Raw genomic sequence first — 27,569 nt, forward strand, 5'->3', positions numbered from 1 at the left:
CCTTATACCTGAACTTATAAAATGTCAGTGGACTTGTTACCTCCCATGACAGAGAGCTTGACTCACAGCATAGGCTGCCAATGGAAGAAAGTTCCTCATTTTCAGAGGTGGGTTGGAGGACAGCCACATTTTAGAATTACAGATGCCCTCCATTGAGACGAGAACAAATGTTTTGACGGAAGTTATATGCCAAGCACCCCACTCAAGACATTCCTATTGTATAGGCCTCAACCAGTACTGTGAATCCAAAATAGTTTTCAACTACTTCTTTGGATAGACAAACCAAAAGGATTGATGCCTATGCCAAAACAGTGCTTTCTTCCACTAGTCTGGCACTCCCATCTACAAAACGCAGTCTGTCTGTTGGGCTGGCATACACATACCCCTTGAGACACTTGAGATCTTGCCGGCAGTCCCTGAAGAACTTTAGTGCCTTGCTACCGCCGAAGATACTTGGGAAGGATCCTGCTAAGTATAATTTCCAAGCAAGTCTGGGTACCTTGGCAGGATGGTTGGCTCCATTCTTACCCTTCATAAACATGCCTTCATATGATCCACAGTGTCCTCCGGTGATGTACATGCTTTGATTTAGACACCAGTTCAAAGCAGGTAGGGGCTATTCCAGAGGGCTGGCGTATATGCAGAGACAAACCGGTGAGGCTCCAAGCCCAGACCTTTTAAGACCAGAGCTGTGCATCTGGTAGGTAATGTGTGGGCTACCTTAGGGCTTCCATCTCCTCCTCCCCTGCTACAATGCCCAACAAACCACTTTAGCCGGCCCTTAGTGGCGCATGCCCAACCAGTGGAAAGCACAATCCAAAATGTTCTTCCTTGTTTGACGATCCATCACATCTGACAGATAGGTCTTGCACATTGTTCAAAAAGGCTATGCCCCCCTTTTCTGTCCTTCCTGTCCAATATAAAATTTCTGAGGAGCATCTATCCATCCTCCTGCTCGATGACTGGCTGCTGAAGTTGGGCTCATCAAAGTCATTCCAGGACCACCTCTGGACGATGGCAGAACTTTTGAAATGTTGGGGTTTTACCAAAAACAAGCCAAAGTCCCACCAGAATCCTTTGCAGAACGCTTTAATCCATTGGGGTAATCATTAAAACAGTGGAGTTCAAGAATTTTCCTCCACAGCAGTGAGTCCAGGAAATTTGTATGTGATTCAGATGCTTCAAGCTTGGATCATGGTGAGGGTGGCTCCGAGGCTTCTTGTCCTCTTAGCTTTGTGCAACCCTACGTTCATTGGGCGAAGAGAGTGTAGGGCCCAGAATTCTTAGGCTTGAGCATATGACATCCAATCAGGCAGCAACTCTGCAAGGATCTCCTGTCTCAGCAACAGGGCGGGGTCCTCTACCCAAATCTATGTAATGTACACCCCATTCGTGTAAAGTGAGTAGGGGCAATTGACTGCATTTGACTTGCCACTGAAGAGATGGATGTCATTCTTGCCACCAGACACCCCCTCCACGACATCCATTTATGCAGTGCACTGGGACTAATTTGTAACCTGATGGGGTGCCTGAGACCCTGATCCTTTCGCGGGCAAACCTGCTGGATTCTCATTTATTTGTGTTGTCTTTAACCCAGCAAGGACTTGCAGTGGCCTGAGCCCACTCCACAGACCCTCCACCGTGGGGAGGTACTCCATTAGTATTTATTATAAGGTAAATAATCTGTGGTTAGAAGTTTCCATTTAAAGGACAAGTTACTTACCTTTACCAACACTCGGGTAAATACTCCTTCTGTAGTAGGGGATCTCTGTGTATAGTCATAATCTAGTGAATAGTCCCGCCCATGTGCGTGGACCCCGGCAATCAAAAATAATCTCTTAAGTTGTCAAAATCATGCAGAAACTGCAAAGACACTTAAGAGAGAATTTAAAGACAAATAATGCAGCCTATATCCACAGGCTACACTGTCCAGTACTTCAACTAGAAACTCCACCAAAAATCACCACACACAGCCCAGCCTGCCAGTTTCTACCATAGAGAAACCTGCCTCCCCCAGTCCCAGACTCAGGAATGATAGAGAGGAAGGTAGGGACAGACAAGCCCCATAGGCTGCCATTATGTGGCTTAAATAGGATACTGTGCCTTTAAGAGAACTTTCCAGACTTCTCCCAGTATCCCAGAATGCATAGCAGGTCCAACTTACTTTCAGTTCTTTTTTCCGGCTCCTGCTTACAGGACCCTGGCATTGAGCTCTCCCTTTTTTAAGGGTTTATTGAATTCGTTTTTGCACTTTTTGACTTTTAAAAGTGCTGTGATTACTGCTTGGTGTTCTCTTCTCACCCTTGTGCTGTTTTTTAGGCGTTTTGGGGCTCCGAAATGCCTGGCCTTTTTGTTAAGTGCCCAGCATGTGAGAGGAAGAAGGCCAAAAGCGACCCCCATGATGTCTGCATCGTGTGCCTTCCAGAGGATCATGGCCCTGAGGAGTGTGTGATCTGCCAGCAACTTTCTGCTAGGACACTCAGGGACAGGTTGAAGATCAGGCTGGCTGGCCTGGAGGATAGGCGCCAACGTGCTGCAGGTGGGTCTGGGCAGCCTGGGAGGGATCCCTCTGCCTCTGCTGAGGCCCCTGGGGGGCTCCCCGGGGGCAGGAAGTCCAGCCAACGATCCCATTCTCCGTCGACGTCGAAGGCTTCGACGGCGGCGTCGAGAGGGATGACGACGGCGTGCTCCCCGTGGCTCCGGGTCGAGACGGCGCGACGACTCGACGGCGAAGGAGAAGCCGACGTCGAAGCCGCCGTCGACGTCATCGTCTTCGTCGACGTCGAGGTCCTCATACCGACGCCGAAGGCGCAGGGACGTGCATCGGCGCTCGCCGTCGAAGCGGCACCGACGCTCGCCGTCGAGGCGACACCGTCGGTCGTCGTCGAGGCGACACCACCGATCGACGTCGAGGGGCTCCTCGACGTCGGGAACATCAAGACGACGGCGGCGATCGACGCCGAGGGCGGACCGCCCGACGTCGAGAGGACGACGTGAGAGGTCGCGCAAGAGGGGATCGACGTCGAGGAGTCGACGTTCGACGCCGAGGATGAGAGGGTCGACGTCGAGGGGACGACGTTCGACGCCGGAGTCCAGGAAGCGCCGTTCGACGCCGGAAAAGCGTCGTTCTGCGTCCAGCAGACAGCGGTCAGCGTCGAGGAGTAGGTCTCCCTCTCCCAAACGACGCAGAGGGGGCTCTAGCCCCAGGAGTCACGCCACTTCCAGTGGACGCAAGAGGAAGAGGTCGCCTGCGGATGGGGATGGATCTCCGCACCCGTCCCCTAAAGGTTCACCGGGCTCGGTGTACTCGGAAGTGTACACTCCATCTCGGCCCGGGACTCCTCCTCCTCCACCCGTACCGAAGGAGGACCCTCCGCCCGTGCCACCACTTCCTACGGAGGATCCTGCTCCACCTCCGGTCCCACCGCATGGGCCCGCCCCACGGCCGGTGGTGCCTCCGCCGAGGTCCGCTTCACTGCCGTCACTGCCTGTTCCTCCCAAGGGGACCCCGAAACCGAAGCCCCGGGAGGATCCAAAGAGTCCCCGTGAGAAGCCACGGAAGACCCCTCCTCGCAAACCGAAGGAGCGCCCTAGGGCTGGCAGGTCTCGTTCTCGCTCTAGGCGCAGATCTTCCACGAGGTCGAGACACCGCCATAGGAGGCGCGAATCTCGCTCCCGCACGAGATCGTCTGGGACCAGGGACTATTCACCTACGCTGTCGGGGTCGCCGGACACCAGGGTGTCCCCGATAGATGACCTGGTTGCCTTTCAAGACGTCCTGTTGAGGGGCGCGGCGAAGCTAGGCATTACACTGACAGTGCCTACTCCGAAGACGTCCGTCATTTTCGAGACTCTACATCAGAGGCACATGTCTCGTCCCCTCCTGCCCTTGGTGCCGGGCTTGGAAGAACCGGCTATGGCGCTGTTTCTCACCCCGGCTGTGACGAGAGCGGCCCCGTCCAGACTACTGAAGAAATACCGGGCTCCCGACTCGGATCCGGCCTTCTTGAGAGCTGAGCCTCCGCCTGACTCCGTCATCGTCACGGCGGCCCGCAAGCAGCACTCCACCACCCCGACCTCCACGGTTCCCCCGGACAAGGAGTCTAGGTGGATGGACTCGGCGGGGCGTAAAATCTGTGGGACTTCCGCGACATCCATGAAAGCGGCGAGTGCCACGGCTCTGTTGGGGCGTTACGACCGCGCCCTCTGGGACTCCCTCGAGCGCTTTGCGGAGCATCTACCTCGGGAGCAGCGTGAAGACTTCATGGAGGTCCTGAGTGAGGGGATGCTGGTGGCCAACCAGATAATCAGCGCGGCGGCGGACTCTTCCCTGTTGGCTGCTCACGGGTTCTGCCACGGGATCAACCAACGGCGCCACGCCTGGCTCCGGCTGACGTCCCTGAAACCGGACGCGCAGCAGAGGGTGGCCAATCTGCCGTTTTCCGGGGAGACCCTCTTCGGGAAGCACGCAGATGATGAAATGGCCCGCATGAAGGCGGAGGCCGAAACACTGACGGCGGTGGGCCTGGAAAAGCCCAAGGAAACCAAGAAGCAGTACCGCCCGTTCCAACGGCGGTTCGGAGGGCAAGGCCGAGGCCGGGGACAGGCTTCGGGGCACTCGCAGCAGCAGCAGCCTTTCCGTAAGCCGTTCCAGAAGCGGCAGAAGGGCAGAGGAGGCCAGCAGTCGGCTTCGGCGCCCAAGGGCCAGGCAGGGCCTAGGCCCTAGGAACTTACTTCCCCCGGATCCGTTACCCACTCCGGTAGGGGGAAGCATCCAACTTTTTCTGGCAGAGTGGAGAAAAATTACTCAGGACAAGTGGGTGCTGAATATTGTTTGCAATGGATACAGTCTTCGGTTCACCTGCCCTCCTCCAGCGATTCCCCCGGTCAGCTCGCAGTTTCAGCTGCGCGAGCTTCAGGCGGAGGCAGATATCCTGTTGAGGAAAAGGGCGATAGAGGACGTACCTCTGTCTCAGAGAGGAAGAGGTCTGTACTCCCGGTTCTTTCTGGTTCGCAAGAAGGACAAGAACGAGTTCAGGCCCATTCTGGATTTGCGACAGGCAAACAAGTGGATTCGCAGAGAAAAGTTCCGCATGCTGTCGTTGCACCAGATCTACCCTCAGTTGCAACAGGGAGACTGGCTTTGCGCTATAGACCTACAGGATGCTTACTTCCATGTGCCCATTGCACACAAACACAGGAAGTTCCTGCGGTTCCAAGTCGGCACCAATCACTATCAATACACAGTACTCCCATTCGGACTGAAGTCTGCGCCAAGGACATTCTCGAAGTGCATGGCGGTGGTAGCGGCACACCTGAGGAAGAACAAGGTGTTCGTCTACCCGTACTTGGACGATTGGCTGATCAAGGCATCCTCCTTCTCGGAAGCGCGAGCACACTTCCAGAAGACGTGCGTTCTCTTGAACAAGCTGGGGTTGCACATCAACATGGCCAAGTCTGTCCCGACTCCGGTCCAATGCATACAGTACTTGGGAGCCTCCATCAATACGCTGTCAGCAAGCGTGTCTCCTTCGGAAGAGCGACGATTATCACTCCTTCGGAAGGCTCAGGCTCTTATGACGACTCCATCTACAACAGTGAGGACGGTGTCTTCTCTACTGGGATCGATGGCCTCTTGTATCTTCCTGACGCCGCACGCACGGCTGCACATGAGACCGCTGCAGGAGTGCTTGGAAGATCAGTGGGATCAGAGGAAAGGATCTTGGGACGACAAGATTCGCCTGTCGCTGCATGCTCTTCAGTCCCTGAAGTGGTGGTGTTCGGCGGAGAATCTCCTCAGAGGGGTTCCCTTTCACAAGGACATTCCCTCACAGACTGTCGTGACGGATGCGTCTCTTCTGGGATGGGGAGCGCACTCCGGGACTCTACAGATTCAAGGCACGTGGTCACCGATGGAGGCCACGTATCACATCAATTTCCTGGAACTCAGGGCTGTTCACTTGGCGCTGAAGGCTTTTCTTCCGTCCTTCCAGACCAACTCTCTGCTTGTACAGACGGACAATACCACCACGATGTATTACCTCAACAAGCAGGGGGGCTCGAGATCGCGCGCTCTGTCGCAGGAGGCGCAAGCGATCTGGCACTGGCTCCTGGCCAGAGGACTGACGATAACGGCCACCCATCTACCAGGTGTGCAGAATGTTCAGGCAGACGCACTGAGCAGACTGCTTCAGGAAAACCACGAATGGGTCATAAACGACGAAGTACTAGGAGAAGTCTTCGCAAGGTGGGGAACTCCAGACGTAGATTTGTTCGCCACCGCCGAAAACAGCAAGTGCAGAGACTTCGCCTCCAGGTACTTCCAGCAAGGGACGCTGGGGAATGCGTTATGGATCGACTGGACGAACAGCTTTCTGTACGCCTTTCCTCCCATTCCCCTGATTCCGGCGGTGCTCATCAAGCTAGCCCGGTCCAGGGCTCGGATGATCCTCATCGCCCCGGAGTGGCCCAGGCAGTGGTGGTTCACGGACCTACTTCACCGGTCTCTCCTTCCTCACATCCGGTTGCCGTGCAGGCCGGACCTTCTCACGAAGTTCGGGGGATGGATGTTACACCCCAACCTCTCGTCTTTGAGTTTGGCGGCATGGCTCCTGAGATAGTGCAATATGGCCATCTGAATCTGCCCGACGATTGCATGGACATACTGAAGGAGTCCAAGAGACCTTCCCCTCGGACTTCATACGCTTACAAGTGGAAGAGGTTTTGTATCTGGTGCCAGTCTAAGAACCATGATCCTACGACCTGTAAGGAAGATGTCATCCTTCCTTACCTTTTACATTTGGCGCAGTCTGGCCTTAATGTGCATTCCATTAAGGTTCATCTGGCTGCATTGACTGCCTACAGGAAATGCCCTTCACAGACTTCCTTTTTCCAGATCCCCGTGATCAAAGATTTTCTGGAAGGATTGAAGAAAGTATTCCCTCCTGTCAGGCTTCCCTCGCCTTCATGGGAATTGAATGTGGTGCTGTCCAGATTGATGAAGGAACCTTTTGAACCTATTCATAAGGCTTCGTTGCAGCACCTGTCCTGGAAGGCGGCGTTCCTCGTGGCCATTACATCGGCCCGCAGGGTGAGTGAAATTCAGGCGTTGTGTTGTAATGAACCTTATACTGTATTTCATGCTGCTAAGGTTGTTATGCGTACTCACCCTAAATTTCTTCCCAAGGTTATTTCTGACTTTCATGTCAACCAGACTATAACTTTACCTACGTTCTTTCAGAACCCTTCATCCCCAGCGGAGAGGTCTCTCCATTCTCTGGATGTTCGGAGGGTGTTGAAATTTTATCTGGATAAAACCAAAGATATCCGTAGGTCTGACCAGTTGTTTATCAATTATGGATCGGTCAGGACAGGTCTTGCGACCTCTAAGCAGTCCATCTCTAGGTGGATTGTGTCCTGCATACAATTGTGTTATCAGAAAGCTAATAAGACCTTAGGAGGTAAGCCTAAGGCTCATTCCACCAGGGGCAAAGCTGCCACGACGGCTCTGCTCCGTAACGTGCCGATTGCTGAAATCTGCAAGGCAGCCACTTGGAAGTCGGTTCATACCTTTGCTAAGCATTACTGCCTGGACACTGACGCCAGGGCAGATGCTCAGGTTGGACAGGCTTCGCTGCGGAATTTGTTCGCACAATAGTGGCATTATGTACTTATTCTCCACCACCGCTTAGTTGTGGGGATGGGCTTGCCATTCTATTCACTAGATTATGACTATACACAGAGATCCCCTACTACAGAAGGAGTAGTTTCTGTCCTGTAACTCCAGTTCTGTAGTAGGGGTATCTCTGTTATAGTCATAAGCGCCCTCCCTCCTCCCTGGTGGAGAATTCTTCATGTGAACAATGCTGCAGGTCTGGCGTTTTATACGCCTTCAAAAAGAACTGAAAGTAAGTTGGACCTGCTATGCATTCTGGGATACTGGGAGAAGTCTGGAAAGTTCTCTTAAAGGCACAGTATCCTATTTAAGCCACATAATGGCAGCCTATGGGGCTTGTCTGTCCCTACCTTCCTCTCTATCATTCCTGAGTCTGGGACTGGGGAAGGCAGGTTTCTCTATGGTAGAAACTGGCAGGCTGGGCTGTGTGTGGTGATTTTTGGTGGAATTTCTAGTTGAAGTACTGGACAGTGTAGCCTGTGGATATAGGCTGCATTATTTGTCTTTAAATTCTCTCTTAAGTGTCTTTGCAGTTTCTGCATGATTTTGACAATTTAAGAGATTATTTTTGATTGCCGGGGTCCACGCACATGGGCGGGACTATTCACTAGATTATGACTATAACAGAGATACCCCTACTACAGAACTGGAGTTACAGGACAGAAACTACTCCTATCTAGTCGCCGATTCTTCACAGCCCCCACCTGCCCATTCTGTGGAGTGGCCTCCTTTTAATATCTAAAAAGGTCCAAAGTTAGTGTTCAACAGACTGTTTGAAACACTGGATAAGGCAGCACATCACATCTGAGGACGTGGAAAAGGAAAGGACAACAAATGTATGTCATCACACAGAAGTGGGGTTTAAATGAAACTCTGCTCCATCACTTCCTTGGTTGTATGAAGCCATTGTGGAACTGCGTGCCTAGGAGCACTGTTATGAATATTTCTCCAGATCCATTGTGGTGCCTGGGAGATATTCTAAGGTGAGGAATCTGAAGCTGGATTGAGTATCTACCACAAAAAGCCTTACTGAAGGTAAGTAACTTGCTCAACGGATGATGTAATGAGGGAGGAGCCTTGAAAATAGAATGATCATCCCCAAAATGCTCAGACCACACCGGCTGGCTGATGACAGAAAAATGGAAGGAGAGGCAAAGTACGGATAAGAGAGTCAGCAAGTCCAAAGTGGGAGAGGGATATTTTCAAGTGATTACTAGTTTCTTATCTTTGGGGTCGTGGCCAGGTATGTTTTGCTGACTAGGCCTTGCTCTTCCACGGCAGGGATTTTGGGTGTCCTGTATTTTGTCTTTGCTGCCAAATAGACTCTGATATCTTGTCTTTGTTGTTGAGGTGGTTTTTATATTGCATGTCTGTGGCGTTTGCTGCCATGTGGACTAATATCACGTTGTGAGTGTTCACTGCAAGTGGGTTTTGGGTGTTTTGTTCTTCTCGTTTATTGTCCATTGAGTTATTGAGTCATGTCCTTGGTGTTTTCTGCCAGTTCGTATCTTGTCGTTGATATTCAGCGCTATATGCGTTCTGGTGCCTTGTCTTTCACATTCAGCATCAGGCGCATTCGGGTGTCTCATAATTGGCTTTCACTGCTAGGTGATTTCTGGTGTGTCGTTTGTGATATTCACTCCCAGCTGGGTTCTGGTGTCTTCTTGGTTTTCATTGCCTGTCAAGATCTCATTCATTGTCTTCAAAGTTCTCTGCCAAATTGTTTCTGATGTCTTGTCCATGGTGTTTACTTGAAGCTAGGTTCTTTTCTTTTGTACTTGAGTAACTGCCAGGTAGGTTCTTGTGTCTTGTCCGTAGTGTTCAGTTTGAGATGGGTTCTAATGCCTTGCCTTTGAAGTTCACCAGGAGGTGGTTTGTCCTTGGTTTTCATTTCCAAGTAGTTTCTGGTGTCTTGTCTATAGAGTTTACTGACAGCTGGGCTTGAGTGTTTTAGCCTTGGCACAGCCATATGGATTTTTAAGTCTTGGCCTTGGTGTTTACTGGTAGGTTGGTCCTAGTGTAGGCCCTTGGTGTTCATGAACAGGTAGATTTTGGTGTTTTGTCGTTGGTATTCACTGTGAGCTACCTTTGAGAGTGTTAACCTTAGCACTTCTGGTGTCTAGCATTTTAACAATCAATCAAGGTATAGAGGAGTTCCTCTGGTTGTTTTTTTCCCCTGCATCCGTGGTTGAAATGGAAATATAAAAGTGCAGATATTCAACATCTCAGATCACCTGATTGCCACTGAGAAGTGCTGGTACTCTCTCATTAAAAGTATTGCAACCTTAACTGCGGTGGCGTGGGTGCAGGCAGAGAGTGTGGCGCTGCTCAGGGAAGAGGTAAAGGGTCTCCGTTAGTATCCAATTTCTGATACCTGGGATGTAGACCTCTCCCCTTGAAGATTCATGCTGATCCCCCTTCCCGCTCTACCCCACACTATCATACATGTCCAGGGTGGTAGCTGCTGATCTACCACTACATATGGATGGCCTATGGGACCCCAGCTGCGCCCCCTTTGGGGCTGCAACTCATGGCATTCCCTCTGTCACATTGAACGAGTGCAGGGTTCCTTCCTTTCTTTCCAGTTCTGTTCACTGCAGTTGTAAGCAGTCGTAAAATATGGCTTTCCCTGCATACACAGTTGAACTTTGTCATGATCAAACCTGTTGTTAGAGTAATCCTGAATATTACCATCATACAAATGCCTGATTTTCATAATTCAAGTTATTGCAGATTACTGTGATATGTAATGATGTTGTCCTGATGCTTGTTTGAAGTCCATGCTAAGTTTTGTAAAATAAAAATACAATAAAAACTTCCCCCTTGAAAATTAAAGAAGCGCAGGTACTCAGTACCTATGAGAACCTGCCCATTTAAAGCACTGGAGAATTACCTCTCTCAAAGTTCAGATGAGGTTGGTTTTATCAAACCTTCACTTTGAATTAGGACTAGATTAATGAAGTTGGGGGATTATTGTTGAAAATTTAACTTTTTTAACCAAAACTGCTGCTCAAACTTTCTGCACACGACATACTCGAGAATAGCCTATGGGGGCAGCTTCTGAGAGGTTGTCAAGGTTGTTCTATAGCCATAAATTGCATTGTCAAAATTCGCTGTACAATGCAAAGGCTTCCAAAAAATAGAGACAGCACTTACAAAGTAGCTAATTTCACTTTAACAAATTTAGGAAGTGGATCATTTCTTCTGTGGGGCAAGGTGCTACACCAAACTGCTGCAAATTTGTTTCAGTGATTGTTTGAGGGCATTGCTGTGATAGATCATCCTTTTATTCTTCGCTATTTGTGCTGCTTAAATGTACATAAATGCGAATAAACAGATTTAAAAGAAAAACAATCGTGAGAATGCCTCGATTACAGTCACGTTATGCATATTTCCCCGTCATTATACTGTACAAAGCCATCATTTATTTTTCCTTAGATAGTGTGCAGTGTTTACACTTCTAACCTCGCATGCAATTTTTCTGTTCTTATTGACTGATGTCCTCTCTTCCCTCGTCTTCTCCTTCTTTCCTTCCTATTCATCTCCATTCCTACTTCTATTTCCCTCGTTACTTTCTTCCCTCTCAGTATGCCACCAATTGCAGTCTTTTCCCCCCTTCCTTTGCCCCTGACCTCTCTGTCTCCCTTTGTACCTTTTTTCTCCATTACTAGATTTCCTTATGTTCAGAGCTTTAAGTGGGGAAAAAAACTGGGGGTGCTCTAAAAAAGGCGTGGCAAATTTCTTAAGGGGGTGGGGCCTACCCGAGTAGGGGTGTAGTCTAATTCAAGATAACTAGCATTGTGTGCTTAAGAAAATCATGAAGTCGCATCCAGCAAAGGACAATAAAATAGGCAAAAAAGTATATTTATTAAGTATAAGCCGTAAAATACCAAACACTTAAAAAAAACGTGAAGATTATTTACATTACTTAGAAATCTATTGCAGGATTTCCCAAAACCCTTGAAAATATTCACTGTGTTTATTTTGCTGGGGTTTCTCACAACAATTTTCTTCAGTAGGCCTTCTACCTTTTGCCAGCCAACTCTTTACATACAGCTTTGCGTCAAATGTTTCAAATAGAGGACCATTGAGTTTTACCCATAAGCATGAAGAAATGGTCTCTACAAGAAGAGAGGCCCCTGTTGGACTAGCAATTAAGTTCATTGCACTGAAACCTCTCTCGCAATCTGCATTACTTGCTGGCAGGGTTTCCATGCAAACTACTAACTTTTTTAATGCTTATGGGGTTTTCTTTCCACCAAAATCTTCGAAAAGTCTAAAAGCTTGGATAGTATCTCTTGCTGGTAGCTGAAACTCTGAACACAGTTTCTGGATTTCTGTTTCCCCATAAAGACCACTGGATTATGCCAACGCGTTTCGACCTTACAGTTGTGGGACCAACACATTAAATTCTCTCCAGGTCTTCCTCAGGGCTGGTATAAGTTGTTATAGGACAAATTTTGGTGTCGTCTTTGTAGCAAAAGAACTTGAGCTTTTTTCCTTTTGCTACCCTCTCTCTTATAGTTTGTGTGTTCTCGATAGTCCAGATTGATCCGTGTTACTGCAGCTGGTTTCTTTTGTATTCCCGCTAATGGAAAGCTGTCCTGAGCGTTCTTTTTTGGCACGGACTGCAGTTGTCTTCCTGTGTCTCGTTCTCGAATTTCTTCTTGCTCTAACTCAAGTGGCCCTGATGAAGACCTGGAGAGAATTTAATGTGATGGTCCCACAACTGTAAGGTCGAAACGCGTTGGCATAATCCAGTGGTCTAGAAAGATCTACATGAAGACAAGTTGGCTTTTCTCCATCTGGTTGAGTTGAAATAAGATAAACTCCCCTGCTGAAAATAAACTATAGAGTTCATTTCAGACAACACTAAAGGACCATAACTCTGGACAGGTGGACATGACTTATACTACATACAGTCTTGACACAGAGAATAAAAATAGGACACCAGGCAGTGGAGCGATGCTGTGACCGCGCTGAATCCGCCCGTGTGCTTCCGAGGTCCCTGCGTGCTGTACTGCCGGAGATATCGTCGCATGATTAGACGACCGCCGAAGCCTTGGCTCAGCGCCCCGTTTGCCTCCTCTCCGCCGATAGTCGCTGGCCCGGCAACAGTCTGCTTTCTGTTGGTCACCCCTGGGGTTGCCTTTATTTAGTGGCGGAGCGGCAATGACATCCCCCGTGGGGCGCTCCAGGGCCGTGAGCTGTGTCCGCGACGGCGACCCGGTTTGCGGTTATTTGATACCGCGCTTGCCCCCTTCTCCATGTACGCATCCCGGGGAGGGCGCAATGGCGGCTGCCTGCCCCGTGATGGCGAGGGCTATCCTGCGCTATGACTATGCCGCCCGGCCCAATGACGAACTGGAGGCTACACTTGGTACACCATCTCCTGCTGTGGAGCTGGAGTGTCTGCATTCGGAGCCGACGTACGGGACCGTTCTGGCCGCACTTGCTGAGCTCCGCCGTGACTGGCGTGCCTTCTTTGGTGAGATGGGTGCGCGACTCGATGATGTCCTTCTCTCGGGTCCGGGGAGACCGACCAACTATCAGGACTGTATTGGCTTGCCTCTGTCGGTCTTTGTGAGGGACACCGGGATGCAGAGTGCGTGCGGGGAGGTGTTGCCTTTCCCTATCTGCCGTGATACTTTCAAACGGCAGTCTAACAGATTCAGTGGCGCTACAATGTTCCCCTTCTGTCGGGAACTGAAACTTTGTCTACGGAGAGGTTAGTGCTTCAAACTTTGCCTTTGCTGACATCGGTCCCCTTTAAACCTGCAGCCTCGCAGAAATTTTTTTCCAGGCGGTGGATTGGATATCGATTTCTGTGTTTTGGGGTGTTTATCCTATTTGTCTGCAGCTCAGCGAGTGACTGGAGGCGCCCATTTTGTCTCTGCCTCCTTCTTCCTCACTAGTGGTGGCCATTTTGTTCTCCTCCTTTGTTTGGACCGGACCTCCCCCGGTGGCCATGTTTGAAGAGACGGTCCAGATCTGGCCAGGGCTGAGGGGATCTTCATCAGTGCTTTTTATACACTGGCTGGTGGGACTTGACTTGGACTGTTTTTTCTGCTACATCCATTGGAACTGCATTTGCCTGATGTGCCAAATTGCCTGAGTCGTACTGGTTCTCTCTCCTCTTGTTTATGTTCCCCGAACTGCCTACTTTTGCGCTGACTTTCTCTACTTGGCTGGCGGAGACCTGAACTAGGACGCTTTCCTGGCGCCTCTGTATGCGCTACTTGCAACGGTCCTTATCCATTTCAGGCTGCAATTTTGTGTCCGTTTTTCTGGTCCTGTTTAACGGGGTGGATTCTTTTGCGGGCTGGGGGTCCGGGGGTAAATGTTGCTGATGGGGGTCTCGGACTGTGTACCTGATCGGCCGGCGGGGACGATGTATCTGATTTTTGTCCCTTCCTAACGGGGTGGATTTATTTGCGGGCTGGGGGTCCGGGGATAATAGTTGCTGGTGGGTGTCCTGAATTGGTTTCGGTTCGGCTGGGAGGGACTCGGATTGGTACACTAACTGGACATACGCAGGGGCTTTATCTGGGATATCCCTCCTCATTAGAGGCAATGACTTTTATATTCGCTCTGACATAGTTGACGTGTTGTAGATCCTGTGCGGGTAGTGGAGTCCGGGACTCGGAAATAATGGCCCTCCTCCGGGGTTAGGTATTTCGTGGGAGTTTTAGATTGGATTTCTCTTTTCTTGCTCCCTATATCTAAGGTGACATTATATCTTTTTCTTTCTCTCTCTCTTACTCTCTATTCTATATTTCGGGTTTATGGGGCGACAGACGCGCTGCTGGGGGGGGGGTTAGGCCGTAGCCTTCGCATGCGTGTAGGGTGGGGGTTGAGGGATGGGTTTTCGTTTCTTTTCTGTTCCTATGGTGCCTTGTTTTTTCTTTTTAATTTATTTCTTCCTTCTTCTATCTTGGGTCCGTATCGATGTTGCTGGCGGGCGGGTGGCGGTAGGTAACTGTTGGGACCATGGGTCTATTATCCTTGTTGCATGCTTTCTGGCCGTCATGCCGCCTGGGGGGGGTTTGTCCTTTGAGTTGCTGGGCTGTGTATGCCTTTGTCGACATTGCTATCTCACGTCTACATGGACCCTGTTCTTTTCTTTCGTTTATATTTCTATTTTTTATTAAAACGAAATAGTTGGACTTTATTAGTTGCTATGAAAACTTTAAAAATTAACCTTCATTACTCCTGAGGCGCGATGGCACGAGATCTACAGTGTAACTGCTGACTACTTGCTAATTGATATTGCTGTGCTGTTGCGTCACCGTATTGCATGCGCCTGTGCTCAACAGTATTTGTGGCCGGCCTGAGGGTTGTAGGTCACTATAAAATAAATGCGGGGCAATAAAAGGGACTCTTGCCTACAAAAATTTAGCATGATTCATGGTGTCAGAGGTACCCTGTTTTGTTAAAATTACCCATCTAGTACCAATCATTTTCCCTACCTTCTGAAATTGTACACATAGCTCGCTGGCGGACAGATTTAGCTCTCTGGTTTTTTGGTGACATGCTGTATGTGGCATACAATGAGTCCATGAAAATGAACAGGAAAATAGCCACTTTCTAAAAGTACGATTTCCAAACCTAGAATTTAAAAACCATCTTCACTAAAGGATGTGTTATTAAATTCTGAGTTCAGAGATACTAGATTCCATACGTCTATCTTGCTGTTATGGGAAGATATGCAGGTAAACATGTCACACAGCATTCCACATGTTAACCTATGGGCAAGATAGCCTTTCAATAGTGGAAAACGAAATTGGCAGTATTTCACTATCAAGACATGTTACCCACACTAGTAACACCAAAAAAAATCGGGACATCTGCTCACCTTACCTTTGACTTTTGAGGCCCGAAAATAGAGCCCCCTTTTGAGACCCCCCCCCCCCCACAAAAAAAACTGGGGGGCTCAGCCCCCCACAGCCCCCTGCCCACCCACTTAAAGCCCTGCTTATGTTGTTTCTTCTTGGTTCTGTTGTTTTTGGTGTTTTCTCTTGTGTCACTACCTCCCTCTAGCTGGCTTTTAGCTGGCATGCCTTGTTGCCTTTCACCACCCTTTCTGTAATGCATGCCCTACCCTCTCTCTCTCTCTCTCTCTCTCTCTATCATCTGGTTCTTGAGGTAACCTTGAGTTGTCTGTTTTTTTCCAGAATCTCCAGAGCAGCCTGTGATAAAGCCAAACACTGTTGGCATGCGTGTCACAGACGAACCAGACGAAAAGGTAAAATGTAACTTGATAAACTGGTTAAAAAACTCACATTGCTTGGGAACTACAGTGCTGACTGGGCACTGCTGGAGGATGCACACACTGCAAACACGGGTCTTGTAACACTGAGTGACCTGGCACTGCTGAAGGAAGCTCACACTGCTGAGGGATGCTAACAGTGGTGGGATTCTACAGCACTGCAAGTGCACTGCTGAAGGAAGCTCACACTGCTGGAGGAAGCTAACGGTGGGATTCTACAGCACTGCAAGAGCACTGCTGGAGAAAGCTCACACTGCTGCGGAAAGCTAAAGGTGTTGGGATTCTGTAGCCCTGCAAGGGCACTGCTGAAAGGAGCCCACACTGCATGAGAAAGGGAATACTGGGGGGATTCTATAGCACTGCAAGTGCACTGCTGGCGGAAACATACAGCGGTGGGAATCTGTAGCACTGCAAGGGCACTGCTGAAGGACACTCACACTGCTGAGGGAAGCTAACAGTGGTGGGATTCTACAGCACTGCAAGAGCACTGCTGGAGAAAGCTCACAATGCTGGGGAAATCTGAAGGTGTTGGGATTCTGTAGCACTGCAAAGGGCACTGCTGAAGGGAGCCCACACTGCAGGAGAAAGTTAATACTGGGGGGATTCTATAGCGCAGCAAGCGCACTGCTGGGGGAAGCTCACACTGCTGGAGGAAGCTAAAGGCAGTGTAATTCTGTAGCACTGCAAATGTACTGCTGAAGGGTGCCCACACTGCCAGGGGAAGCTAATACTGGGGGATTCAATAGCACTGCAGGTGCACTGCTGAAGGAAATTAACAGCAGTGGGATTCTACAGCACTGCAAGGGCAATGCTAATGGTACCACACTGCTGAGGAAGCTAACAACGGTGGGATCCTGTAGCACTGTAATGGCACTAGCTAACAGAGGTGGGATCCTGTAGAACTGCAGGGGCACTCCTGGAGGAAGCTCACACTGCTGGGCTCCTCTGTCACTGACTAGGCAGTGCTGAAGGACGCTCATAATGTGGGATAAAAATAGCAGTGCAAAAAGAGGTCATATATTACTGCTAGGGCACTTCTGGCCTGGGGTAGGTTCACACGGCTAGGTTATTACAACACTGACCTGTCACTGCTGAGGGAGCTGGAACCTGCACAGTGCAGTGAGGAAGACAGGAAGCTGAAACAGCTGGACTCTCACACATTAAGCAGGCAGTGCTGGAGGAAGCTCACCTCAGTGGCGTCTTATAGCACTGGCTGGCACTGCTGTAGGAAGCTCAGCTTACACTGCAGCATGCCCTGAGCCCTCATGAAAGGAAGAAGCGTGCATTTACGCCCACCCCTCTCTTTCTTTCAGATCGCAGAGTGCTCGGCCAGGAATGGCTTTCCAGCCCCTAACATCACCTGGTACAAGGGTCGGACCCCCCTGCAGCAAAATGAAAGTAGGTACCATCAGGACAGACGCTGTTGGTGGCACACACCCGGGGAGAGGGTGGGGGGGCAGGGGATGTGCTACTATTTAGAGAACATGTTTAGTGTTTGACCTTGAGAAGTGCTGGTACTGTCCCAGTAAATGTGTTGCAGTAGTGTTGAGAAGTGCTGACACCCAGTTCCAGATTTTACCTGCCCATTTACCGCCCTGCCTTCATCCATCCCTCCTCTTCTCGGTCCGTGAACTTTGCCTTTTCCCCTCACAGAGATCCGTATTACCACCGGCATCACAACGGAGTCGAGCGGACTGTTCACCGTCAGCAGTACCCTCTACGCACCGGTGCACAAGCAGGACCGTGAGGCGCAGTTCTACTGTGAGGTGAACTTCCGGATGCCGGGCATGGACCGCATGATGGAGTCTGACCGGGTCAACATCACAGTGTACTGTAAGTACAGCCACTAGCAGAGAGGGAGGGGGGATTGGGCGCGACGCCGCGTGAGACATGGCCAAGTGTGTGACAAAGCACTGTTGAGAGGGGGTGAAGAAAGAGTGTAAGTGCCACAGGCAGGAAGGCAGGGGAGGTAAGACAGGAGCTGATGGTTGAATGTACAACACAACATGTAAGAGAAGTTTATGCAAGAATGTGTGAGGCCAGAATTGAGACATGACGGGGCAAGTGTGGCAGGCCATGGGTAAAATAAAAGGCAGTGTGAGGATAGTGTGCCAAGTCACAGACGAGAGAGAATGCAGAAACATTGCGCAACACAGTTTTTTTTCTCTTGTCAGGGCCTTGGTTCTGGTTCAGATACATCAATCGTCACCTTCAACAAAGTCCTTTTTAGGTCTCGCCTAGCGACGCAGCGCATGCGCTGCTCCCTTAGCGAGATCTGTTGTCGTCGATTTTCTGCCGAAGGAGGACAGGATATGTGCATGCGTACGGACTGACAGGAGGTGTGGACGCGTATGTGTCAGCAGTCTCGGAGTGTGTGCACGTGTACGCGTCAGCAGTCTCGGAGTCGGCTCACCTTTAAGCACAACGCGCGCATGGCGTGCTTTCCCTCCCTCCCCAAGTCGGCTCCAGATCATCACGCACGGATGGCACGCTTTCACATTCCCTCCTCCCCTCCTCTCCTCGGCTCCAGATCATCTCGGAACCGGGAGCTTCCCTCTCGGACTCCGAGACTGATGATGCTGTGTAGGATCCTACACAGCATCATCAGTCTCGGAGTTGGAGTTCTGTCTGCCAGCTGGGGAGGAAGATTGTTGTAGCCAAAGGCGCTTGTTCAGGGACAGCGTCAGGCTAAGGGTTACAAATGCGTAACTGTCGCACTGTCCGTCCGGGAGGTTTTTGGAGTTATCGGACTCTCCCCAGACACTGCATTAGCACCCCACCAGGCTGCCACCTGCCGCACTGCTCCCACTCTCTACAGATGCCGTCAGTGCCCCCACTTTTAAAGGAGCCATCCAGAGTAGAGAAAATTAGTAGCAATTCCAAGAAAACACTCTAGAAAGTTCCTTTGTTTAATTTGAGAGGACTCGCGCTCTCTGCCAGTACTCCCCTGCCTGCAATAGCACTCTCTGAGGGTGCTGCCCCCAAACGCTCATGCTCCCTCTGGCGAGAGCACCCTGTGCACTCAGGGCTTCCCACCCGTGACAGCACTCTGTTAGAGACTCTCTCTCTCTCTGTGTGACAGCAAACTCTGTTAGTGTCTCCCTCTCGGTGACTGCATTCTGCTAGTCTCTCTCCCTCTCTGTGACTACACTCTGTTAGAGTCTCTCTCTATGACAGCACTCTCTGTTAGTGTCTCCCTCTCTGTGACAGCACTCTGTGTTAATGTCTCCCTCTCTGTGACTGCACTCTCTGTTAGTGTCTCCCTCTCTGGGACAGCACTCTCTGTTAGTGTCTCCATCTCTGTGACCGCACTCTGACAGCACTCTCAGTTAGTGTTGCCTTCTCTGTGACAGCACTCTGTTAGCGTCTCCCTCTCTGTGACAGCACTCTGTTAGCGTCTCCCTCTCTGTGACAGTACTCTCTGTTCGTGCCTCTCTGTCTGCGTCAGTGCTACTGTTTGGGTTTGCCATCATTTGATAGTGTCAGTGTTCCTCTTCCTAAGACAGCACTCTGTGCCAGTGTTCCTATTGCCGTGACAGCACTCTCAGTCAGGCCCCCTCTCTTTGGGAAGGGCCCTGCTGTCAGTCTGTTCCTGTTTAATAGTGTAATTGCTATGCTGCAGCACTCTTCTTCGTGTCAGGTTCAGCGCTTCCATCCCACGAGAGAGCCCCTGCTGTCAGTGCTCCCTGGAGAGGAAGCGCTCCCTACTGAGAGCGAGCCCCTCCCCGACAGCACCCACTGCCATTCACACAAAGACAGGCCTCGTCGCAGAGTGGTTCCCCGGGGCTGGGCCGGATCCACAGTACTCGGAGAGCACACAGGGTGCACTGGGCGAACATGTGCCCAGCAGACAGCGCTAAGCTCCAGCTGCGCTTCCCGGAGGCAGCCGAGCCCAAGGCCCAGACAGCAGCTGTTCTCACTCACATTCACTGTCCCCACCGATGTCTGCTGTTCACTGGACCTGCCTGTGACAAACGACAGGGCAAGAGTAATGACAGGAAGAGACAGAGCACAGAAACCTAAAGAGAGATGGCTGGGGGGAGACAGCTCCGAAAGTGAGCGTTGGCTACCAGTGAGGGGAGGAAGACAGGCCAGGGTCAGCCACCACTGAGGGGGCACCGGTCGGGCTGCCCTATGGGCAAACTTGCAGTTGCAAAGGGGCTGGCCTTACAGGATATTGTGTGTTGTTGTGGGCCTATTTTCTGGTCTGGTGGGCTGTTTTTATTTTTTATTAATATTCCTGCGATAACACTGATGGGAAACACAGGACAGAGACAGGTACCACTGAGGAACAAGCATTAAAATGCAATAGGTCTTGCCTTTCATTAAGTTAAAGCCATTTGCTTTGCTATACAATATCATTAGCAAAGCAAATGGCTTAAACTTCATCAAAGGCGAGACCTATTGTATTTTCAATCCTTGTTATTCGTAAGTCATTGGTAACAAACTTGACAACAAGTGTCCAAGCTATCCCATTGAACTTTTTCCTGTGAAGGGAAAAGGTCATTTTAGTCAAATACATTACAGTAAATAACTAAATTTACTCCACCTGTTTTCATCTGTCTTCTCCTCTACCCTGTTGCCATTCGGTCCCCGGGTTAAAGAAAAAAAAGGACAAAGAGGTTAATGGCCCCCTCTGGGCCACCCCTTGTGTAAGGGTACAAGGGGACCTCTTTGGGTCCTCAGGTTTCGTCGTCGCAGTCTTCATCTGATCCGTACAGTGCAGCGTAGTCTCGCAGGAGGCTGTGGATCATCTGTCGGCACTGCAGGATCAATGTCTCCTTCTTCCCTACTACCAGGCAGTTTCTGGAAAACGGAAGAACATCTCTAAAACAGCATAGGAGCCTCCAGCAGTCCTGGATGTCTCCTTGGTGCATGTGTCCCTGGGGACAGACCATACATCGCTGAGTCCACGGTGATGCACGATGTCGGTATCCAGGTCCTAAGCTCTGTGCCTCCGTGCCTAGGGCTTTCAGCAGGTCCTGAGCATATACACACTCCCAGAAGAGATGGTAGGTTATCTCATCTGCGGTGCACCCTCTCGGGCAGGACTTGTATCAGTTGAGGCTCTCGCTGGCAGTCCTCCTTGGATGGCCATTCAGGGGATGTCGTTGTGCTGGTTGTTCAGGCGCTTGGAGGTGACGGTCTCTCACACGTGGTCCGCTGTGGCAGAGGCGAGGGCGCCGATCGGTTCGCTGACGTCCCTTGCACATATCATTGTACGATCTTCGGAGTACACTGTTATAAGGGGCAATACCGCCTGATGTGATGATGGGAAGGCATGTTGTTCACGTGGTAGGTTATTTATAATGAATGTTTGTGTGTGTGCAAGCGTAGGTGTGGCTCTGTGAGTGTAATAAAGAGTTCGAGGCATGTGGGCTGCTGAATTCATATCTGTGCATAGATCGCCGCCTAGTGTTGGGTTCGGATGATCGCACATTGTTGTCCTGGAAGAGTCTTCGAAGTATCACGAGAGAGGTGGCTCCTCCCCTGGACTACAGTGCGCATGGGCATCGACTCCATCCTCAGATTGTTTTTTTCCGCCATTGGGTTCGGATGTATATTGGTTCACTCTGTCGGAATCGATAAAAAAACTTTCTTAAGGCCAAAAGGCCTTTAGTCTTATTCGTCGGTATTGTCTAGCGTTCGGTGCCTACTCGTTCCGGTTCGGTCCCGAGCCGGAGTCTACAGAACCGCTTGCTCTCAACCCGGAAGGCCCAGTCGAGGACGCTATCGACTGCTCATCATGGACCGTAGTCCGTTCAAGAGATGTCCCGTGTGCAACTCCAAGTATCCCCACATCGACATCCACCCGGTGTGCAACAAGTGTGTCGCCGGATCATGATGAAGCCAGTTGCATGGCTTGTTCCTGTTTCAGGTCCAAGAAGATGCTTAAGCATCGACGTGCTGCACGCCAGGAGGCCCAGCAGACTGCACCGGCACCTGTGGACATCTTCGATGCCGGGGATGACGAAGGAGATGACCGGGAAGTTGAAGAAACCTTGCCGAATCCCGCGTCGGAGGTCGACTACGACGCTGAAATGTTTGAGGCCGAAGAAGTCGTCGAGGAGGTAGGAGACGACGAAGGGGCCTTTGGGGCCATGGAAGATAGCTCGAGCGAAGAGCTACCTCAGACAGACATTGGGGCCGTACCGCTTCAACAGGCTCAGGTCGAGGGATCGCCAGTAGGCCTTACCCAAAACCTTGCAATGGATTCTACGGCCCGCCTTCGGGCTCGGCTACGGACATTACTATTGAGCCGCGCCCTGAGAAATCGAAACCGAAAGCAAAACCATCGGACTCGACGCAGTTGAAAGCACCGGTACCCTCCACGAAACCGAAAGTGCAAGTTACCTTGGTCGGATCCAAGCACTCAGAGCCGTCGGCGTCGACGAAGCACAAGGTTCTGGTCGAGCCGAAGACACAAGTCAAGGGCGTCGAGACTAAGTCTGCCACGCCGAAGACAAAAGTCAAGGTGGTCGAGTAAATCGGCGCCGAAGAAGGTCAACGCCAATAAAGGGCTCGATGATCCGAAGGCTCTCGAGACTCCGCGCCAACAGGATAAGGCCAAAAGGCCAAAAGCGGTGCAACCCACGAGTCCACGTCTAGTGGTGCCTCGAAGGATCCCAGCGACTCGGTGCAGCCGTCCGCCGCTTTCACCAAGAAGGTGACCGACTCCTTACTGCACATCAGGGAGACGGCCTCGACAGTCAGCCCTAAAGATGCTCCGCCCTCGAAGCCAGTTGAGTAGCCTCAAAAAGGGTCGACGCCGATCCATTTCACATTGCCGCCAAAGGTGGCGCCGAAGGCTTTCGCCCCTAACTTGGGAACGGGTGTCTCTGAGACGGTGCCCTCGGTGCCGAAGTCGACCACAGGGGTTCCAACCCAAAAGCATCGACAATCTTCGTTGGAGGAACAACGTGAACACTTTATCGATGCCGAAACGGGCAGGCTTTCCCTGCATAAAAGGAAAATTGCCCCGGAAAGGCCTATGGAGTCCTACAAGATTCCTTTGAAGAAGAAGAAGGATTCCACTTCGGTCCTGTTCTTGTGGAACCACTCTCTCCACAGGCCCATAATGCCTCGCCCACTTACTCTGACGTGGAAGATGGTGAGGGTGATGATGAGGATGAGTACAGCTATCCTGTCTACACAGACCCTAATGATGTCAATGAGCCCTGGGCAGCTGGGGCTGACCCAGGTGACCCTCACTCAACTCTACGCGGTGAAAACGTCACCCACTGAGGATTCTGCAGCTTTTCATGCCCTCATTGACGGGCGGCTAAGAACCATGACGTCCAGCTCCATGCTGACCCCATTGAGGAGGACTTTCTCTTTGACACCTTTTCCGTCTCAGAGAGGACTGTGAAGACTCTCCCTATGTTAAAGGGTGTCTTAAAGCATGCTGGGGACATTTTTAAGGAGCCTACCAGAGCCAGGGTAATCAATCAATCAATCAATCACAGACATTTATAGAGCGCACTACTTACCCGGAGGGTCTCAAGGCGCTTGGGGGGGGGGGGGGGGGGTGCTGCTACTGCTCGAACAGCCAGGTCTTGAGCTTCTTCCTGAAGGAGAGGTGGTCTTGGGTCAGGCGCAGGTCGGACGGGAGGGAGTTCCAGGTCTTGGCGGCCAGGTAGGAGAAGGACCTTCCTCCTGTTGTCGCTCTTCGGATGCGGGGGACGGCGGCGAGGGCGTGGTTGGTCGATCGGAGGTGGCGTTTGGGAGCGTAGAAGTTGAGGCGGTTGTTGAGGTAGCTCGGGCCTTGGTCGTGTAGGGCTTTGTGTGCGTGGGTGAGGAGACGGAAGGTGATTCTCTTGTTGACGGGGAGCCAGTGCAGGTCTCTTAGATGTCCGGAGATGTGGCTGCGTCAGGGGATGTCGAGGATGAGTCTGGCTGAGGCGTTCTGGATCCGCTGGAGTCTCTTCTGGAGCTTGGCGGTGGTTCCGGCGTAGAGGGCGTTGCCGTAGTCCAGTCGGCTGGTGACGAGGGCCTGGGTGACCGTCTTCCTGGTCTCAGTGGGGATCCACCGGAAGATCTTCCGTAGCATGCGCAGGATGTTAAAGCAGGACGCGGAGACGGCTTTGACTTGTCTGGTCATGGAGAGGGAGGAGTCCAGGATGAAGCCCAGGTTGCGTGCGTGGTCTGTTGGTTTGGGTGCGGAGCCCAGGGCGGGGGGCCACCAGGAGTCGTCCCAGGCTGAGGGCGAGGAGCCCAGGATGAGGACTTCCGTCTTGTCTGAGTTCAGTTTCAGGCGGCTGGTTGTCATCCACTCGGCTACGTCTTTCATCCCTTCGTGAAGGTTGGCTCTGGCGGTGGCGGGGTCGTTGGTGAGGGAGAGAATCAGCTGGTTGTCGTCAGCGTAGGAGATGATGTTGAGGTTGTGCTGGCGTGCGATGGCCGCGAGGGGGCTCATGTAGACGTTGAAGAGGGTGGGGGCTCAGCGAGGATCCTTGAGGGATGCCGCAGATGACTTCGGTGGCCTCTGACTTGTACGGTGGTAGGCGGACTCTCTGTGTTCTTCCGTCGAGGAAGGAGATGATCCATTCCAGTGCCTTCTCCTGGATTCCGACGTAAACCCTAGGATAGAGAAGAAGTATAAGCCAGCACCTACTGACCCTACTTACATCAAGGGACAGCTCCCTCTAGACTCTCTTGTTGTTTCTAATGCCCGGAAGAGAGCTAATTCTCAAACAACGGGTGATGCTCCTCCCCCAGATAAAGAATCAAAGGTGTTTGAGGCAATGATGGCCGCCTGACTCCTCGGCTCCGCTGACCCGCCCGCTTTCTGTCCGAATCGCTGCAGATCCTGACGTCCATCCTGCATAAACGTAGGCGCTTCGGAATCGGGTTGTGATCCTGACTCGGATGGTGTGTTCCCCGCTGTGCATCTTGCGGTGGACCCGGAGATACGTCCCTGTCTCGCCTCAACACGGCGTGTGAGAGACCGGGTCTTTGTTCCCGAAGACGGCTGTCCCAGGACTCGGCAACAGCGGACGCTTGCAGTGGGAGGGACCGGCGGCTGGCGAGTTACTGTTGCAGCACTTGATACAGTGTACCGCCTGGCCCTGCACATCTCCACGCTCGCTTCCAGGGATTGCTGCCGGAGATACATTGTGTCCCTCACTCGACTTGGGACCGGCACTGGGAGCTTACCTACTCCTCAGCGCTACGGTGGACGCCATTTTTCACCGGGCGCCCTGCACCTCGGTTGCTGCCCTCGAAATACTGCACGGGGCACTCTTCGAGATGCGTGCTGCATTGTAGCTGGATCCGGGCAGCCGGGGACAGATTTGCGGTAGTCGACCCCACGGCGACTGTGCTTCTTGGAACCACTGCTGGCACTTTGTTTTTGAGATGGACACTGGCGGACATTATCGAGGACGACAACATGGCGACGCCCTCTGGGTGCGTGAATCTGCTGCTAAGGAACCCTTTGTGATTGCTTCTGTTCTAGACGCCCTGAGCGACCTGCGATCCTTTATGCGTGCGAACGCCCGGGACCTGGAGGACCGACTGGATGCTGCGGTGCCTGGTGAGCCCCCGCTTTGCTGTATTGCTCGTCATGCTCTGCCCGCCTTGCCACACCCTGCGATCGGCGGTGGTTGCCAGTATCTCCTGACGTATGTGGAGGCACGGAAGACTCCGGACGAGACGGCTGCCGTGTTACCCCTTCAGGATGCGCTGGGAAGTGAGGCACTAGACCCTGTCCATCGGCTGGAGAGTTCTTGCTGGACGCCCTGCTTTGTGCCTACCTCGTGGCCCCCCGGTGGGCCCCCTTGCTCTATCATGGGACTGCTGCTGTGGTCCTGGTCAGTCGGCCTTCAGGTACTGCTGCTGTGTTTCCACCTTTACTGGGTAGCTACTGACTGTTTGGCTTTACGTTGGGCAGACCTATGTGAAGGGTCTTTGACTCGGTTATGGTCCTTACATCTGCGACTCCCGACTAAGATGGCCGCTGCTCGCCTGGACCTCATTGTCTGGCTGGATCGACGGGGACAAGGCTGATGCTGTCTTCACGTTCTCTAATGTGGTCTGGTGCTGACATTGTTGATGGTTAAACGGGACAGCTGGGGTGGTGTACGTTGTTACGGTGTCGGGTCGGGATCCGAGGAGGGATGGCCGAGGGTGAATACGTTGATTGTTTGCTCATTTTGAATCGGCCCTCCTCCGGCCTTCTGTGATTTCTTTTCCTTCTTTTCTCTTCTTCTGTATTTCGGGTACTCTTTTTTTGGGCGACAGACACACTGCTAGGGGGGGGGTAGGCCGTAGCCTCTGCATGCGTGTTGGGTGGGGCGGGTATTCCTTTGTTCGTTTTAGTTCCTATGGGCCTTATTTTCTCTTCTACTTCTACTCTTTTCTCTTCCTTTTTCTCTGGGTCATTGGGTGGATCGCTGTGTTGTGGGTATTAGCTTCCGTATGCAGTAATGTTTGCTCAATGCTTCTCCTGCCCTATTCTTCTGCGGTCAATTGCTTAGCTGATATTGTTTGCTTGATGCCGATGCTGACACTTGCCCACTTATGTCCTGGATGGTCTATTTTGCCTCTGATCCTTCTTTGTTTCTTTTATGGACATACTAAAAACTTTAAAATTGAACCTTCACTTCTCCTACTTCCCGGTGGCGCAAAAGTTTCCAGTGTAACTCAGTTTAATCTTGCTTTGCGTTAATATGCTGCCGGGTCGCCCAATAGCTTGCTACTGTGATTCAAATGCTGCCGAGGCCAGCCGGATGGTTGTAGGCCCGTATTTGTTTGATTCTACTGTGCAATAAAGGTTTTCAAAAAAAAAAAAAAAAAGATGTTTGAGGCATCAGGGAAAAGGGTGGCAGCTCAAGCGGCCAATATCTGGCGCATTTCCAATACACAAGCACTTCTAGCAAGGTATGACAGGGCACACTATGACACACTGGAGACCCTGTTGCAGCACCTGCCAGACGAATACAAAGAGGCAGCTGAGATGCTCATCCAAGAGGGGAAGCTAATATCCAATGCTTCTATTAAATGTGCACTGGACGCGGCTGACACCACGGCCAGAGCTGTCAACACTAGCGTCATGCTGAGACGACATGCCTGGCTTAGAATCTCGGGATTTAAGCCAGAGCTACAGACCACCATTCTTAATCGAACAGTTAACCCTGATCGTCTGTTCGGCCCTGAGGTGGACACCACCTTAGAAAAGATAAAAAAGGACACTGACACTGCTAAGTCCATGGGGGCCTTGCAGTCCCAGCAATTCAGTGGTGGTTCTTTTCGTCGCTCAAGCAATAGAGGTGTTTCCAGAGGCCAAAGCTCACAACCCACGCAGTATTATAAGGGCAGTACACAATCCACCTACATCAAACAGAGTCGTGGTGGATATCGTGGGAACAGCGCCAAGGGCAGAGGCAGAGGAAACAACAACGCCAGATCCTCTGCCAACAACAACAATCAGCGACGCCTTGTCACTACCCCCCGACCACGCAACACCGGTCGGGGGAGACTTCAGAGGTTCCTGCCAGTCTGGAAGTCCATCACCACAGACAGGTGGGTCACAAAACTTGTCCAGTACGGTTATTGTCTGGAGTTAACATCCACTCCGCCAAACATACCCCCAAGACACCGTCCTATGTCTGCCGAGCATTTGCA

The 27,569-nt window shown here is 51.4% G+C and overlaps 1 protein-coding gene across 2 annotated transcripts in view; it reads left to right on the plus strand.

Annotated features, from left to right (window-relative positions):
• The window catches only part of MCAM (melanoma cell adhesion molecule), a 281,496-nt gene that overhangs the window by 134,998 nt on the left and 118,929 nt on the right, over positions 1–27,569 (plus strand). For both annotated transcript variants that reach the window (XM_086956758.1, XM_086956759.1), the window contains exons 4-6: positions 15,850–15,920; positions 17,258–17,342; positions 17,598–17,777. In XM_086956758.1, the coding sequence (XP_086812884.1) occupies positions 15,850–15,920; positions 17,258–17,342; positions 17,598–17,777 (336 nt within the window). The remainder of the gene's footprint in view (positions 1–15,849; positions 15,921–17,257; positions 17,343–17,597; positions 17,778–27,569) is intronic.

Source organism: Lissotriton vulgaris, chromosome 2_1 (assembly GCF_964263255.1).
Source record: "Lissotriton vulgaris chromosome 2_1, aLisVul1.2, whole genome shotgun sequence".
Classification (NCBI taxonomy): Eukaryota; Metazoa; Chordata; class Amphibia; order Caudata; family Salamandridae; genus Lissotriton; species Lissotriton vulgaris.